This window comes from Kwoniella pini, chromosome 7 (genome assembly GCF_000512605.2).
Source record: "Kwoniella pini CBS 10737 chromosome 7, complete sequence".
Lineage (NCBI taxonomy): Eukaryota > Fungi > Basidiomycota > Tremellomycetes > Tremellales > Cryptococcaceae > Kwoniella > Kwoniella pini.
Genome location: NC_091722.1, coordinates 305,971 through 321,985, shown reverse-complemented (window position 1 = coordinate 321,985; position 16,015 = coordinate 305,971). Strand labels below are relative to the sequence as shown.

General features: G+C 40.5%; 6 protein-coding genes across 6 annotated transcripts; 5 read left to right on the top strand and 1 right to left on the bottom strand.

The window, feature by feature from the left end:
* Positions 1 to 238: 238 nt before the first annotated feature.
* Positions 239 to 3,489, top strand: I206_105261 (uncharacterized protein; the record flags this gene model as incomplete). The annotated part of the gene is made up of 13 exons (XM_070203094.1): positions 239 to 546; positions 613 to 1,052; positions 1,121 to 1,351; positions 1,415 to 1,824; positions 1,888 to 1,911; positions 1,972 to 2,031; positions 2,083 to 2,134; positions 2,196 to 2,286; positions 2,340 to 2,370; positions 2,423 to 2,486; positions 2,557 to 2,626; positions 2,682 to 3,137; positions 3,201 to 3,489. 13 exons carry the CDS (start codon positions 239 to 241, stop codon positions 3,487 to 3,489), a joined length of 2,526 nt encoding a protein of 841 aa, XP_070059195.1.
* A 998-nt stretch (positions 3,490 to 4,487) lies between these two features.
* Positions 4,488 to 5,461, top strand: I206_105260 (uncharacterized protein; the record flags this gene model as incomplete). Its single annotated transcript, XM_019155572.1, has 6 exons — positions 4,488 to 4,637; positions 4,722 to 4,856; positions 4,919 to 5,050; positions 5,114 to 5,209; positions 5,266 to 5,284; positions 5,343 to 5,461. The coding sequence occupies 6 exons, from the start codon at positions 4,488 to 4,490 to the stop codon at positions 5,459 to 5,461; spliced, it is 651 nt and encodes a 216-aa protein (XP_019011726.1).
* A 1,222-nt stretch (positions 5,462 to 6,683) lies between these two features.
* I206_105259 (uncharacterized protein) lies at positions 6,684 to 7,627 on the top strand (the record flags this gene model as incomplete). The annotated part of the gene is made up of 6 exons (XM_019155573.1): positions 6,684 to 6,848; positions 6,906 to 7,040; positions 7,127 to 7,264; positions 7,336 to 7,431; positions 7,490 to 7,508; positions 7,557 to 7,627. 6 exons carry the CDS (start codon positions 6,684 to 6,686, stop codon positions 7,625 to 7,627), a joined length of 624 nt encoding a protein of 207 aa, XP_019011727.1.
* A 435-nt stretch (positions 7,628 to 8,062) lies between these two features.
* Positions 8,063 to 10,797, top strand: I206_105258 (uncharacterized protein; the record flags this gene model as incomplete). The annotated part of the gene is made up of 12 exons (XM_070203093.1): positions 8,063 to 8,183; positions 8,259 to 8,529; positions 8,591 to 8,704; positions 8,767 to 9,684; positions 9,745 to 9,815; positions 9,889 to 9,927; positions 9,996 to 10,056; positions 10,118 to 10,160; positions 10,221 to 10,288; positions 10,377 to 10,396; positions 10,469 to 10,561; positions 10,637 to 10,797. The coding sequence occupies 12 exons, from the start codon at positions 8,063 to 8,065 to the stop codon at positions 10,795 to 10,797; spliced, it is 1,980 nt and encodes a 659-aa protein (XP_070059194.1).
* Positions 10,798 to 10,886: 89 nt separating this feature from the next.
* On the bottom strand, positions 10,887 to 13,227 carry I206_105257 (aspartyl/glutamyl-tRNA(Asn/Gln) amidotransferase, B subunit; the record flags this gene model as incomplete). Its single annotated transcript, XM_019155575.1, has 11 exons — positions 10,887 to 11,343; positions 11,427 to 11,623; positions 11,711 to 11,889; positions 11,979 to 12,090; positions 12,149 to 12,233; positions 12,307 to 12,404; positions 12,469 to 12,566; positions 12,632 to 12,710; positions 12,770 to 12,832; positions 12,898 to 12,974; positions 13,035 to 13,227. 11 exons carry the CDS (start codon positions 13,225 to 13,227, stop codon positions 10,887 to 10,889), a joined length of 1,638 nt encoding a protein of 545 aa, XP_019011729.1.
* A 1,012-nt stretch (positions 13,228 to 14,239) lies between these two features.
* Positions 14,240 to 15,854, top strand: I206_105256 (uncharacterized protein; the record flags this gene model as incomplete). The annotated part of the gene is made up of 4 exons (XM_019155576.1): positions 14,240 to 14,765; positions 14,954 to 15,191; positions 15,256 to 15,669; positions 15,788 to 15,854. 4 exons carry the CDS (start codon positions 14,240 to 14,242, stop codon positions 15,852 to 15,854), a joined length of 1,245 nt encoding a protein of 414 aa, XP_019011730.1.
* Between the last annotated feature and the right edge of the window lie 161 nt (positions 15,855 to 16,015).

Below are 16,015 nucleotides of genomic sequence, written 5' to 3'. Positions count from 1 at the left end.
AAAGAATGAAATAATATTAATGTTCATGGTGAGTACCTCTTTGTGGTACGCCCGTATGATGTAGATTAATCAGATCCTACACAAATTACGTAATACTCGGAGCTCGGCTTTACGCGTCCTTCAATGTTGATCTTCCCCTCGTCTGAATCAGACTTTATTACTTTTACTTTCCAGCTTCCACCTCTTCAGATCCCACTTGTCGTACTCCCTTGATCTCTTCCTCCCACCGACATTCATAATGAGCGATCATTCTCTGACAGGATCAGCAACGGGAAACAATCAAGTTTCGGTTGATCCAGAGCCAGAAGTTTGTCCATTATGTCCCTCCACCGGTCCTCCTCAACCTAGTTCGGACAAATCGACAAATGAAGTCGATCTAGTATGGATAGCATGCACGAAATGCGCAACATGGTACCATTCGGTCTGTTTATTGCTTGCTGAGGATGATGTCAAAGCTACGATACCCCGATCGATATTTGAGGAAGTTGAGGAGAATCGGAAGGATGAAGGCGCTTGGTTTAATTGGACACAGTGGATCAATAAGTGGTAAGCTGTATGAATTATAGACTCGGACAGCTGTGTATTCTTAGCTGATTCTCGATTCCAATGTAGGTATTGCTTGTCCTGTATCAGTAAAGCCTCCGACCCTGCAAACCCTAGACCACCTCGGTATCCTCTAGTCGCGACACTAAAGAAGGGGGTACCACCTTTCGAAGCGAAGGTGAAGCGGTCGGTCAGTTCGGCATCTCTAGGTCAATTACCAAAGCAGATTAAGAAAGCTCGCACGAGCACACCTCCCATAGCAGAAGACTGGAGCCCGGACCCCTTACAGCTTGAATCGACACATCATAATGGTCATACAGAGAATGTAAATGGTGAAGACTATAAAGCAGGACTGAACGATTCGGCAGAAGGCAAGACAGAAGGAAGGCCGAAGAGGAGTGTGAGACAACTAGACTATAATAACCTGAACAACTCAGTAGCTACTCCGACCAATCAATGGTTAGACCTGATTGCTGATCCTGCTAAATATGGTCGAGTGATACTAGATGGTAAATCCCCCTTCAAATGTCGCCGAATCTGCATAACGTTACATCAGCTCATCGTGATATGTGCATAGCGAATTATAAATCCGTACCTGCCAAGCTTTTATCTCGTTCATGGCTCGACGGAGCAACGTCAGATGCAGATTATCCGCCTACCCTGTTTTACGGTCAACAGAGAGAGCCGATAATTATCAGGCCTGAGAATGGAGGTTTTAGCGGATTAGGCGGACAAGTACCGGGAAAAGACTTGACGGTTCAAGATGTAGCCAAGCTAGTGGGACCCAAAAAGATGGTCGATGTTATCGGTGCGTTCTTTGCTATACTTGCTTAAAACGCTGACATTTGCTGACCGATTTCTTTGTGCGCAGATGTATCATCTCAACAATCTTCTCAATGGACATTGCAAAAATGGGCAGACTATCTTTTACCACCTCCCACACCTGATACTACACCTTCATCTTCTCGAAAGAAAGTATACAATATAATATCGTTAGAAATCTCTGACACGGAATTAGCGAAAAAGGTGAAACCTCCTAGGATAGTACGAGAGATAGATTGGGTGGACAATTTCTGGAATTTCACCCCGACTGGCGGCAAAGGAAAGGGTAAAGACAGAGCATCTTCGACATCCGCATGTACACCTGCTGACACCCCTGCACCTGAAGAAGGTGTTTCCCTCAATGGAGATGCCAAGGAGTATGACGGGGACGTCGGAGATATGTTGGATATGAAAGGCAAAGCGAAAGTAGCTTATCCCAAGGTGCAGCTGTACTGCTTGGTGAGCTTTGGCTTCCGCCAGTCAAACGACAGTTCCTCAAAAAGCTAATCTGTCTTCTGTCAGATGGGCATGAAAGGTGCTTGGACAGTAAGTGTACCTCTTCTCGTGCATTCCTGAGCTGACACTGACGTTGAATCCACTATGTAGGACTGGCATGTTGACTTTGCAGCCAGCTCAGTATACTATACTATACATACGGGATCAAAGGTAGGATCCTTCGTATGACGGGTTGTAAGGGGCTCATGTTGGTTCTCTCAGGTTTTCTACTTCATACGACCTACCACGGCCAATCTGAAGGCTTACGCTGAGTGTGAGCTTTGATCCGAATACCCAAGTCTCGATAAAGGCTAAGTGATGATGCGCCATGATAGGGTCCGGATCCTATGAGAAACAGCAAGATACCTGGCTACCTGATATGTGCGATGAAGTTAGGAAAGTAGTGCTGAACGCTGGGGATACGATGTGAGTGGAAGCTTTTCTTTATAGAGAGCAGTCATCAACTGACAGGGAATCAGGATAATACCTGCTGGATATATACATGCTGTAGTGAGTACAACGTTCTCAACTTATAAGCACTATCAACTGACCTTTTTCCAAGTATACGCCGATGGATTCGATAGTGTTTGGTGGTAATTTCTTGCATTCGTACGATATCGATACGCGTGAGCTGCAGTTGAATTGTCCAACCCAAGGAGATTATCAGCTTAACACTCGTGAAATGTTATTCTACAGAGTTGCGTTTGCGACAGATCGAAATTGATACGAAGGTGCCCCAACGTTTCAGATTCCCTATGGTTGAAAGGTGAGTCGGCTGGAGCTGACTTGAAAGCAATGTGCTAATTACTTCTCTACGGTAGGCTCTGTTGGTTCGTCGCGGATCGATATACAGCACAACTTCGACAACATCAAGCATACAAACCTCGCGCTACGACAAGTCTTACACGTCCTCTCCATAATAGGGTTTTATCCCAATTGGTCCACTTGACGAATTTCCTCTTGAACCAAATTAGCATATTACATAATCCAGAAAAGGAAGAACGATCGAAGAAATTAGTTTGGGATAGGATACCTCATGAAATTGTTAGGGATCCCGAAGGCTTGATTCGGGAGTTGCAATGGCGTATCAGGAAAGAGTTGGGCCTGGATATAAATACCGCTCTAACTTTAGATAGTAAAGTAAACGGCCACAACTTGGAGCATGGGGATAGTCAACAAAACAAGGAATCTGAGAAAGAAACGAAGAGGAAGAAGGCAAAATTGGGTAAAATATTTGATAAGAAAGGTGCAAGTAGAACTTGGATGTTTGATCGTCCGTAAGCTTCACTTTTTCTCAATAATCATGAGACAATGGCAAATATTGAATTTGTATTTGGTAGGAAATGGGAAGAAGCAATCACCAATCCTCAAATCGAAATAAGCACAATCAAAATACCTCGACCGATCTCGCTTTCGGCCAAAACCGAAGAAGGGCACGCAAATGAGGAGAATGAAGAAGAAGCTGAACGAACCATCTCAACTATCAAACAACTGCGCATGCGAACGCGGGAAGTTCAAGGTGGTGCTATTGTGAAGGAGGAACAGGAAGTGATCTTCATTGAGAAAAGGATAGTTTGGGGCTTGCATGATGTCAAAGCTGAGGAAATGGAGGTGGATGAGAAGGCATAAGATAAGTCGAGCATGGGATGAGATGATTGATTTGAGAAGGTTATTTGTTGTATGATATCGGAATGTACGTGCATATGTCTGATAAGACAGCAATTTGGGCGCTTGATAGATCATTGTGATCTTCTATGTGACGCACACGAAGATCGTCTGATTGTTCCTTGGACCTCGAGCTTATGTTAAACCCTGATTGACTGAACAGTACCTGATCAGCCTTGATTCATGAGTATACCTTGAATGATTGATTGTGCTGCGGCATGTACCTCTCCGTACGTTGATCTTTTAATCTTAATTCTTTCTCTCAATATAAAGTACATCATTAGGATGACGCGCGAACTGTTCATCCGTCAGTGAAATACAAATGTAAGATAAGATAACTTTGGAAACCAGGTACGGTACTCTGCCCCGGGTATTTACTCTTTACAATTGATAAAAAGACGCTAAGAAAACCTATAATGACAATAAATGCTACTGACCGTTATCTACTGAGTATTTACCATTCAACGTTGCCCATCAAACGGTTGATTGCCGAAGATGCAGTTATATTGATACGCCATCAACACCTCTTTTGATGAAACCACAATCACCTCTGATGATCTCGCAGCTGCTTTGATGGATCATTGTCTGTGCGTTCAAAGTTGTACTAACCATGGATTGTGCTTCGATTCAACCTGAACTAGTTATCCTGCCGCACAGCTTTTCAAACGCTATGACAGGTTTGCAAATGACAAGAAGGTATAAATACCCTACATTCTACTCCTCTTTCTTTCTTCCCTCATCATTCACTTGACAATTTTGCGAATCCTTACATACTGAAATTTATTCATCTGACAATAGGATACAAGTAAAGCATATCATATTGTTCTTTTGATCAATAATCGTTAATCACTCATCAACATCCATCGATCTTCTATCCCTCCACTGCCTCGGATGATAAAATCTTGAAAGCTTACTTAAATCACTTTCCGCATAGACCCAAAATCACACTACATTTAATCATCATGCTCACCAGTTTCTTCTCATTATCAATCATCCTCATATGTTTCAGCTTCTTAAAGCTGGTCAGAAGTGATGATCTTTTTATTGGATGCGGGGATGAACTTACATTCATCGAAGCGACATTTCAGACTCCCCACAAAGGTGATTGTTATGTAAGTAACGTCTTTTTATGTCAGCGCCCGATGTAGGGATTGATTGATGGGATCTGACACTGACATTGTTGGTTATCGATATAGAAAATGTGTAAAAACAATTTGTATACTTATTACACGTATAAACAAGATCAAAATGAATGTGATTGTTATATCTATCCACCACCTGCAGCGGAATATATGCCTGGTGGACCGGAAGAATGCAATGGACAATTACAGGTCAGTTCAATATCTTTGTCCTGTTTCCTATATACTCTGCTAAACCTGGTTAGTCTATTCAGTATAATATCGTTAAATCAAACTGGAAATTTCAAAAATGCTATAATTCACCTAATATGACTGAAACTCCTTCCGATTCATTCAAGGCTTGTATGGATGGATGTGCACCTCATGAAGTGGCTATAGCTAGACCAGTGAGTAAACCATCGACTTTGTATTGGTAGATGACGAGATGACACGTGTACCTCTGCTCGTAGACTGGCGATTATCCTGGTCAAACCAATTGTATTTGCGCTTCTAAAAATCAGCTTAATCATATGGTAGAAGCAGTATGTGGATTGGATCAGTATTACGTGAGCTTCTAATCTCATTAAATCTACACGATGTTGAAAGCTGACAATCTTTCCAGGCATATACACACACTCCAAGTAAGTCTCGTGATTTTGATTAAGGGCGCCAAAGAAGCTGATCGATTCAATTCGATAGCCCCCGTACCTTCCGGTAAGCGGGTGGGGCGATCCTTAATTATAGCTCAAAGACAAGCTTTTAGCCCTAGAGGACCATACGGAGACAAAAAGTATGCTCTTCTGTTTCGAGAGGGATAATCAATCACTTGGCATATTTTATCACTTTCTGTTTATCTTTCATCTCGCTTGATCTCTGGCTATTTCTGACTCACGCCATATATTACTCCTTGCTGTCATCACGTCCTTTATGATTTTCAGACATATTCCTATAATATTCTCAATAAAGATCCGCGTCTCTGTAGTGAATAGCATCAGTCATCCCTATAATTGAAACCCATACAATGCATGATGTTCATTGTCTTTTAAATCGAGATTGGAAATTTATGTCGTTTATTCCATTGATAAGACTTCGCATCGGGCCGGTAAAGCGGATGTGAATTCTTGATCGGGCACAACTCAGCCGAAGAATTTGAACTTCGAGAGAACAGTATACTCTGTTCTGGTGTATTCGATAAGCCTGGTTCATCACTTTCTACTTCCTTTTCGTGAGAGGGCGCTGTCAATTCGATCATCTCCTTGTGTGGGGACATCAATTGAGGATGTGTTATTCAAGCAAGTCATGCTATCTTCTGCTTGTTTTCGATTTTCGGCTTGCGAAGACATGCAAAAAAAGCATGTTCCATCATGATATGGCGAAACAAGTATCATTCTCAATGATGAAGATGCTTTGTACATAGCCTCTTTCTCGGAAGTGTAGGTAAATCAGGCGCCGAAAGTGCGTAGTGATGATGGTGTAAACCCTTCCATTGATCATCAAACATGCCTTTATCAACATTACACGAGGCATGATCAACAACGATAGATCTACTCCATCATCGCTTTCGATATTCGGTCCTTGACTTTCAAAACGTTTGTCGATTCATCACTGCGACTATTATGGATAAGAAAAAAACTGAGAAGTTGACACAGCTTTGACGTAAGTCGAGTTTTAATTCGATAGAAGCTCATCAATACTTACGCCTTGATGTTCATATACTACCCTTTATCTCCATCATCGGGGTTTACAAAGTCGTGTAATAAGTCAATTTGGAATGAGAACGATATTCTCTTGATGCATCGCTTTTCGTCATCGGGTTTCTTGAGCGAATATCTTCTTTTCCTTTGATGAATTTTCGAAATTCAAGAATCGGACTTTCAAAATATGGTATATAAGGGAGTTATATTCTTTCCATTCAACCCGATTTTCTTCTCATTCCAAAACCTCTTGCCTGTCTAGAAACTCACCATTTATATATATAAATATTCTACCTTGACAGCACTCCCTCCAATTCATATTTCATCAAACTAAACAACAACTGCCATGTGTTCCTCAATCGTTTTGAATCCCCTTAATATCTGCTTTATCTTACTCACTTTGATACCACTCGTTCTATCGAATAATATATTCGTAGGGTGTGGTGATGAATTAGGAGATATAGAATATACTGGCGAGACTTTTGCCGCACCTAACAAGGATAATTGTTATGTAAGTCATTCACTGTCTAGTGAGTGATTGTTGTAATTCTGATGATTTTGATGATAGAACGTCTGTACGGTAAAATCATACAATTATTACACATACAAAGCCCCTTCGAAAGAATGTGTATGTTACTTATATCCACCACCTGCTGCCGAGTATATGCCAGGTGGACCGGGTAATTGCGGTAATCAGATGCAGGTAAGTTCCAGTTATATCTGTCCGTGACTCCTCAATGATCCACCTATTTCAGAGCAGGATTACTAAAACTTGTCCTTCTTATGCAGTATAATCTTCTGAAATCCAATTGGAATTTCTTGAGATGTTATGCTTCTCCACCTATTGGATTGACCGAAACTCCCACTGATTCTTTTAAAGCTTGTATGGATATGTGTAAACCTAATGAGATCGCTCTTGCTAAACCTGTAGGCTGTCTTTCTTTCTTGATTGATCAGTTCCTTTTTTGGTTCATATCGCTGATTCATCAAACTGCCAGACCGAAAGTTATCCCGGTCAAACCAATTGTATTTGTACTTCCCAAGCTAAGTTGAATGGCTTGAGTCAAGTTCAATGCAATTATCAGAAATACTATGTGAGTGTGACTAGCCTAGAGATTCAATGCAGTCGATTAATCCTGTTTCTTGCTGTAGGCATACCGACGTCAACCTAGTGAGTTAATCGGATCAACAAAGATGAGTAGTGCTGATTGTTTCGTAGACATGCGACGTGAATCTAGAGCTATAGCTATAGCTGAGAGACGCGCTGATGAGTACATTAAGACGGAATGATCGGATGTCGGAACTCTCTTCCAGAGTAAGGAGGTGGGCAAGGGACATTGAGAGGAGTCGCGAAGCTGTATTAGGATAAGTGAAGAACTGGGTGAACCATTATAATTTTTTTTTTCTCCTTTTCTTCTTCCATTTGGTTTTGTCTCTGTGGCAGGAGAGGCTGAATTTCTTCAATAATAATAATAATCGCCCATGTCATTTGAGGTGGATTCATTCCTTGTACAACTTGTATATATATATATGTAGATGCATGGACAGTAAGTTTGGTTTTCTTTCACAAGCTTTTGTCAGCGGGATCAATTCGTATTTTGATACGCGACTGGTTTTACGATGACCGATTATTGAGTGCCGAGTAAACAAACAAATTCGACCTTCCATAGGTGTACTATTTCCATTTAGTGAAGGGTGAAATCTGCCCAAACAGGACTCAATGAGATGAGTAGAACACCTCATCGTAACAGAAGAAGGATTATCGAGTCTTCAGATGAAGAAATCGAAGAAATTCAAAGTCTTTCTCTCAATCATAGGTCCCAAAGTGAATCACCTTCAATTCCTGGTACGTTGTTCCGCCGAAATTTGATCTGTGAAGGGACATCAGGCAAGTCGGAAGGCTGACGATGACTGAATCCAGGACCATCGATCCCGAGGATGAATTTTGCCAAAGTACCATTGACTCCCAGTAGAAGTACGAATTTCGCTCCAACTCCTATCAAGAAGATTGATTTCTCAGCTGTCAGAGCTAAGACTCCTGGTAAAAAGTTGGGTGGGCTGAAGTTTCTTCATACTCCTGCGAAGACCCATGAGACTATACCAAGCTCTCCTTCAGATGTTTGTCATATAGGGAAGACGCAAGCGACCTCAGAAAAGGGGGATGAGTTGCAAGAACAACTTGACCTTGATATGTAAGTGACCCATCGACCGATTTGTCTTATTTGGTTATGATAGCTGATCGGCTCATTTTAGAGGTGTACTTCGGATAGAAGACGGTTTTGTTTCGATAGTTAGGGAAGAGTTGGAACCCATAGAAGATCAGGTAGGAAATGAGGACGAAGAGGATGTAGAAGGGATACTTGAATTGTCAGTCAACCGTAGTCGTCCTCCTAGACCTCTGAAATATCTTACCAGATATTCTGTATCAGCTCACCAACACCATCAATACCGGCTGCTCTACCTGCGATTGATCCGTACACAACGCCTAGCTCTCCTCACTCTCCTTGTGTTTTAGCTAGTCCGGCTACTCCAATCTTGGTCGATTCCGATGAAGAGTCCAATGGATCGGTAATCTGGAATCCCACTCCAAGGCGAACACCAGGTAAACGGATTGTCCTCTCTGATTCAGACTCCGATGCAGAAACTGGTCCATCCTCCTCTTCTGCGCCTCAAAGGGTATCGCATAGCGATTCTCTTTCTCCTATTCGAGATCGTGCTCTACCTAAAATCAGGCGAAAACCCGCTATTCTTCGTTTTATCGAGGATCAAGCGCACGATAAATCAGATGAGCAAGAACTGTACGACGAGGAAGATGATACTTTAGGATCGTTGAGGGACTTCATAGTGGACGATGATTATGAAACCGAGGAAGAAGAAATATCTAATAGCGAAGAAGAGGATTATGGATCTGATGAAGGTCAAAGAAGCGAGGGAGATGAAAGTGATGGTATAGAAATCTTACCTACACCTCCAAAAGCTAAAACTGCCAATACGCCGAAATCACATTTTGATGATGAGATACTATATTATTCTCCTCCTGGAAGGGTGCATAGATTGGATATACAGCTACCTGATTTAGATCAACTGGTAATTGCTTCATCTGACTCGGAAGCGGCATCTCATTCGCCAATACGAAATAAGAAGAAAAGTATTAGTCGAGAAAAGTCGGAAAAGAAGTCATTTACGAGTAAAGGATGGGCTGAAGAAAGGGAACGTATAGCCAACGTGATTTTTAAGGAATTGGATGAGAGAGTTTTCGAACGAAAATTGGGTATAGAAGGAGTAGGAGCCAAAGTAATTTGGAATAAAAGGTTATTGACTACTGCTGGAGTAGCTCGATCGAAGCGGTATGTATTAAGAGTTCAGACTGTATTTTCGTTTAAGCTGAGATTATTGTTGATATGTAGAGTTACAAAAAATGGTGAGAGTACAAAAGAACATTGGATTGAATTAAGTGAAAAGGTTTTGACGGGGGAAAGTGGGTCATATCATGCTTTATCATTCTCCTATTTTGAGAAAAAAAACTGATCGCTGATCCTGCTGATGTACAGAACAAATTATCAATACGGTTGCTCATGAAATGTGTCATTGTAAGTCAGCCACTTTAAACAATTGTTGCAAAACATTTGGAGAAACGAGCTGACGAAGTCTTTTCTAGTGGCTACATGGATAATCAGTAATGAATATCGTAACCCGCATGGAAGAATATTCAAGTCATGGTGTGTTATTCTTTGACATTTAATTTCTTGCACGTAAGCTGATGAGTACCTCATATTTCAGGGGCAAGAAGGTCATGCGTGTCAGGAAAGATATCGAAGTCACGGTAAGCTACATCAATTAAACCTCCCACCGATTTACGAGATGGACATTGATCTTCATATAGACCACTCACGCTTATACGATTGAGTACAAGTATCATTGGAAATGCTCAACGAATTATTGCGGAAAGGTGTGAGTTTGACTTTTATCCTTAGACGTCATTGCTACAAGTTCAGAAAGATATACTAATATTGCCTTGTTAATTATTCATAAAATACAGGTACAAGCGACATTCAAAATGCAAGTAACCTATCCCTTTTTTTAATATCATCATGTCTAATCTACTAACATACGTTTAATACCTTTCAATAGCCATTGACACAACTAAACATGCTTGCGGATCTTGTAAAGGTAAACTCGTACCTTTATTTGAAACTAAACAAAAAGCTTCTTCTGCATTCCAGGGTAAGATCTCTTGTCATCTAGCTTTGATCTGCAATTCAATATAGTAAATTTGCTGATTTATCTGATGTTTCCCAGTGTACTTGAAGACCAATATGAAAAATGCTAAAAATGCTATGCCAGGATCATCACATGGTGAAGTGATGCGAGCACTATCTAAAAGATGGAATGAGTTTGGTGAGAATGGGAATCACGAGGATTTTTGGAAAAGTGCAGCTGCAGCTTCGGTAATTATGTGATGCTAAGGAAGGTGTTTTGACAAATTTGTAATATTGTTGTACATTTATGTTTTACATCTACACAATTGTTCACCATACCTTCTATCTGGTTACCCAAGTGATCTATTTTGGTTATTGGTCGTCCCATTTCCATCTTTCAATAGATCCACTAAAATCTCTTTAACTTGTTTTGCATCCGCTCTACCTTTACTAAGTTTCATTACTTCACCTACTAATCTCATTAAAACTTTTTCATTACCCTTTTTATAATCATTAACAGATTTAGATTGATTTTTAATTGCTTGTTGACATATTTCCGAAATATCCAATTTATTAGAAATATTATCATTTAATTCAATAGACAATTCATTCAATACTTGATTAAGTGATATTGAAGAATCGTTGAATATTAAATGTTTTATAATTTGTTTACCATTTGTTCCTGTTATTTTACCTTGTTCTATTAGATTTATCATTTCTTTCATTGTTGTTGAAGGAATTAAGGTTGATGACCATTTTATAGATGTTTTACCTTTACCAATCTGACCTAGAATTTCATGAACGATCCTAGTATATCCGACAGTATAAGTTCATGAAGAATCGATATCTCCTTTTGAAACGACATTGAGATACCGAAACTTGTCACTTACCAATTCATTGCTTTTTTGGCTATTTTCTTATCTCCCCCCACAACGTCTTCGTAATATCTTACACCCTCAAAATGATATTCATCCAATCCGATCAACGTCTCCACATCCCTTTTCTGAACATCGTATAGAGCTGTCAATCGATCAACTACTTGCCATGGCATTTCCGGTAATTCTTCTCGAAGCTTTTCTAGGTATGCCTGGGAGGAAATCACAAATCAGGAATTTTTGCAAGAACGTAATCTTCGAGAATGGATATGTTGGATTATGAACAAGGGGAAACTTACAGAATCAATGACGATAGCAGGTAGATTTTGATCTGGCATATACCTATAATCCGTCGCTTCCTCCTTCGATCTGAGTGAGAATGTTTCCAACGTCAATTCGTTGAGACCCCTCGTTTCTTGCTTGAGTGGAGCACCAGGAGACGTAAGGTAATGAGCAATATGTCTACGTCTTTCTGATTCTGCAGGCAATCATCAGATATTAGGGTTCTCGATATATTCATGCCCTTCAGGCAAAGAAAGAATCCTAAACACAATGACCGAGACTTACCTATCGCAGCTTGCAAAAACCTTACGGAATTGATATTTTTAATCTCGCATCTAGTCCCGAATGGTGTCCCGTGACGATGTACAGATACATTGACATCGACTCGGAGGTTTCCCTTCGCGAGAGCAGCATATCGGTCAGCGCGACGATCGATGTATTGACAACAGACATACCTTTTCCATATCACCATCACCTGATCCTAGTCTTTTCAATAATCCTTGTAGCTTACGAACGAAAGCTCCGGCTTCTTCAGATGTTCTGTATATAATGGGGGAATGGAAATTAGCCATATTGCCGCCGCAATTATGAGGGCGTCGTAGGGCTGTCTCACCTCATATCTGGCTCGGTGACAATCTCCATTAGACCAGTTCCAGCTCTGTTCAAATCGACCAGTGTATTATCACCAACAGTCTGGCTTTTTGCTGTATCCTTTGAGCAATACAGTAAGTCAACCGGATATATGTGAAAGGATTGAAAAGACGAATCATCTCACTTGTTCAATTTGAAGTTGATGTATTCCAACATCGAATGTTCTTTGAGAATTATTATCACCTTGAATGATTTGTAATTTACCTTCCCTTGCTAAGGGGTCTGTGGCATAATTTGTCAGCTCTGTACGGCCATCAGATTGGACTACCTTAGTATGCAGAACTTACTGTAGTGTTGCGTAATTTGATACGATGCAGGTATATCATGGTAGAAATAATGCTTCCTATCGAAAGTTGAGCGAGAATTCTGTGAAAAATGGAATTGAGTTGATTCATTCGGTTTCTAGTCAGGCTGAGATCCCTTACTATCCTAGAGCCTAATGCTAACGCTGTTATCAATGATAATCTTACAGCATGGAGATCGAGTACCTGGTGGGATAGGCAAGTGATCAGCTTCAACCACGTGTTTCGAGCCAGGGAAGTCGTTAACTCACGGGCAAGGTGCCGGGAAAGGCAGCATCATGCAAATTAACATTCGTATTTGGTGTTTCTCCGTACGAAGTCGAAGCGGCTTAAGTAGAATAATAAAGATTAGCAGTCAAGCCACAGCGTTGTGAGGATGTGAGCTCACCCGAAAACAACTTTCTACCGGTCTTCAGCTGAGCGTGAATTTCTAACCCAATGACGGTTTCCCATTCCGATTCATCTTGAATTGCATTCTGCTTGGTAGCGTAGAATCTCAAGCCAGGATGAAGCAGGCGTTGGGGAAAAGAGCCAGATCCGATGAAAGGTCTAGAAAGACCCCATCGAGATAGTATAATCATCTATAAGCATACGAGATCGGTTGAGTAGTTGACTTTCATAAATATACTGCTGCAATGCTTTTCATTTTCTGGAAATTCATCTCTCCTACAGTAAAGTGATCGATGGACTCGGTCGAGGCACGTGGTCAAGTCAGAAGTTACACGTCATCACTTGTCCGCCGGTTGTTTCAGATGCTAGTTTAACCGATTATACAAAAGATTGTCCGATCACCACCGATATCGGTTACCTTTTCACCAAACATCTTATCTTTACGCTTATCCATCTGACCGTTAACAGCTTACACATGGACCTTTGAATAGAGTCATGTGAGCCGGATTCGCAAGCTTGAGAGGAATGTCACTTCTAGACGAGGGGAGCCAGGCACCCATACGGTGTAACAGAGACCATAAAATCGTTGGGTTGACTTTCGGACACAGGCGAAGAAGAGAGGGAAAGTGCCGCACACTTGAACGGAGAATTTTGATGCCGTAGCTGTTCGTCGTTGTTTCCTTGTTCAGCCTGATCCGACAAGGAAAAGATCGGACTAAAGTTTCGCTTCTTTCCCTGAATCAACTTTGAACATTCCTTCCTGTGTAGAATGCATATCGACAAATTATCGCCCTTTTCTTACCCTGCTTCAAGCCTCAGTCTCCTTGGTGCTAGCTTGGAGAAGACGACTATGCTATTCTCAACGCTTTCGGAAGATTATAAGCGGTTCTTTCTATATGGTTCTCTGATCCGTTCATGCTTGTCAATATAGACCGACCGACATTCTCAACAGGTCATATGATCTCGACTTATGAAAAAAAAAAAAAAACAATTTTTGATTTCGTACTTGTTCTTTTATCTTTCACATACGATAACAAACGTTTTTTCTTTACCCTTGTATATCCGTTACCAAGGAACCAGTAGCATTTTCTAGTGTTTCTGAATAGCCGATCATTCCCACCATTATTAAATAGATAATAACTTACGGTTATAATTAACCATATACGTATATTCGAATTTGCCCCACTGTGAAAAGATCCAATGATGTCTTTACCAAGATCAACCGGTTCAATTATCCGTTCACTTCCGAATCAATCATCTATATATACTTCATCTATTCGTTTATTACCTTCCATTTCTTTTCCTTCATCAATAACAAAATCAATTTCAACTTCACGTTCTTTTACTACATCAATTAAAATAATGTCAACTTTACAAGGTTTTCAAATTCCTAAAACTCAAACTGCAGCTGTTATTCAATCTGTAGGAGCTGATCTTGAAATTCGATCTGAACATCCTGTAAAACAAGCTAAAGATCTTCAACCTGGAGAATGTCTCGTACACATTTCTCATACTGGTGTATGTCATACCGATTTACATGCCAAGTCTGGTGATTGGCCTGTTCCACCTATGAACCCTTTGATCGGTGGTCATGAAGGTGTAGGTACTATTGTTGCTATTGGTGAAAACACTCAAAAGTCTCCAGTCAAATTGGGTGATCGAGTAGGTATCAAATGGATGGCAGACTCTTGTCTCAACTGTGAATTCTGCAGAAGAGGATTCGAGATGAGTGAGTAGCATCTCGATCTCTCTCTTCCATCATCATCACATCGAAACAACTGCATTCGGGGGATGTCTCATCATCATCATCATCATGATCAAATATGCATTAAGCATACTCTCCCTCAAATGTTACGTTCCCACGCTTCTCACGCCATTGGAGCTTTTAAAACTAACGTAAAATTTTACCCTGAATAGATTGTCCACAAGTCAAATTATCCGGATACACAGTTGACGGAACTTTCTCCGAATATGTTGTTTCATATACCAACCACGTTACTCCTATACCTGAAGTGCTCGACTCTGCAGGTGCCGCTTCAATCTTGTGTGCAGGTGTAACCACTTATAAGGGATTAAAAGTATCTAATACCAAAGTTGGTGATTGGGTTGCTCTCCCAGGAGCTGGTGGTGGTTTAGGTCATTTGGCAGTACAATAGTGAGTTCACTTAACTATCAATGTGTAAATTATACTGACGTGGGGGGTTTTGGGGAAAAACTAGTGCCAAAGCAGCTGGACTTAAAGTAGTTGCTATTGATACAGGTGCACAAAAAGAAAAATTAGTAAAATCACTTGGTGCAGATGCATGGGTAGATTTTAAAACTTCTAAAGATTTAGTTGCAGATGTCAAAAAAGCAACAGACGGATTAGGTCCACATGCTTCTTTAGTTACTGCATCACATAAATCAGGTTATACACAAGCAATTTCTTATTTAAGAGAAGGTGGAACTTTAGTTTGTGTTGGAATGCCAGATGCTGAAATGGGTGCAAATCCATTTTGGACAGTTTTTAAATCAATTAGAATTCAAGGTTCTTATGTTGGTACAAGACAAGATGCAATTGAAGCTCTTGATATTGCTGCTGCAGGTAAAGTTAAAGTTATCTTTGAACAAAAAGAACTTAAAGACCTTAAAGAGTGAGTTAAAGTTTTAAATTGATTATCCCGGTACCATCTTCCTAAGCGATATAACACACGATTCCACCCTTTTTTTACATTAGTATTGAGAATTACATACTGATTCACATCTTTATAGCGTTTACGAAGATCTCGAAGCTGGTAAAATCGCTGGTCGAATCGTATTGGAAGTTTCCAAACAATAAATACCTTTTGTCTGTTTGACAACAAGAGTTAGAACGAAAATTACTCAAGGACGTAGTGTAGCGGTAGTAGACGATGTTGTTGTAGATAGTATAGTATAGAGTTAATTGGGTGTATCAAAAGATTAGTAGAAAAATTGGAATAAGAATTCGAAATGCGAATG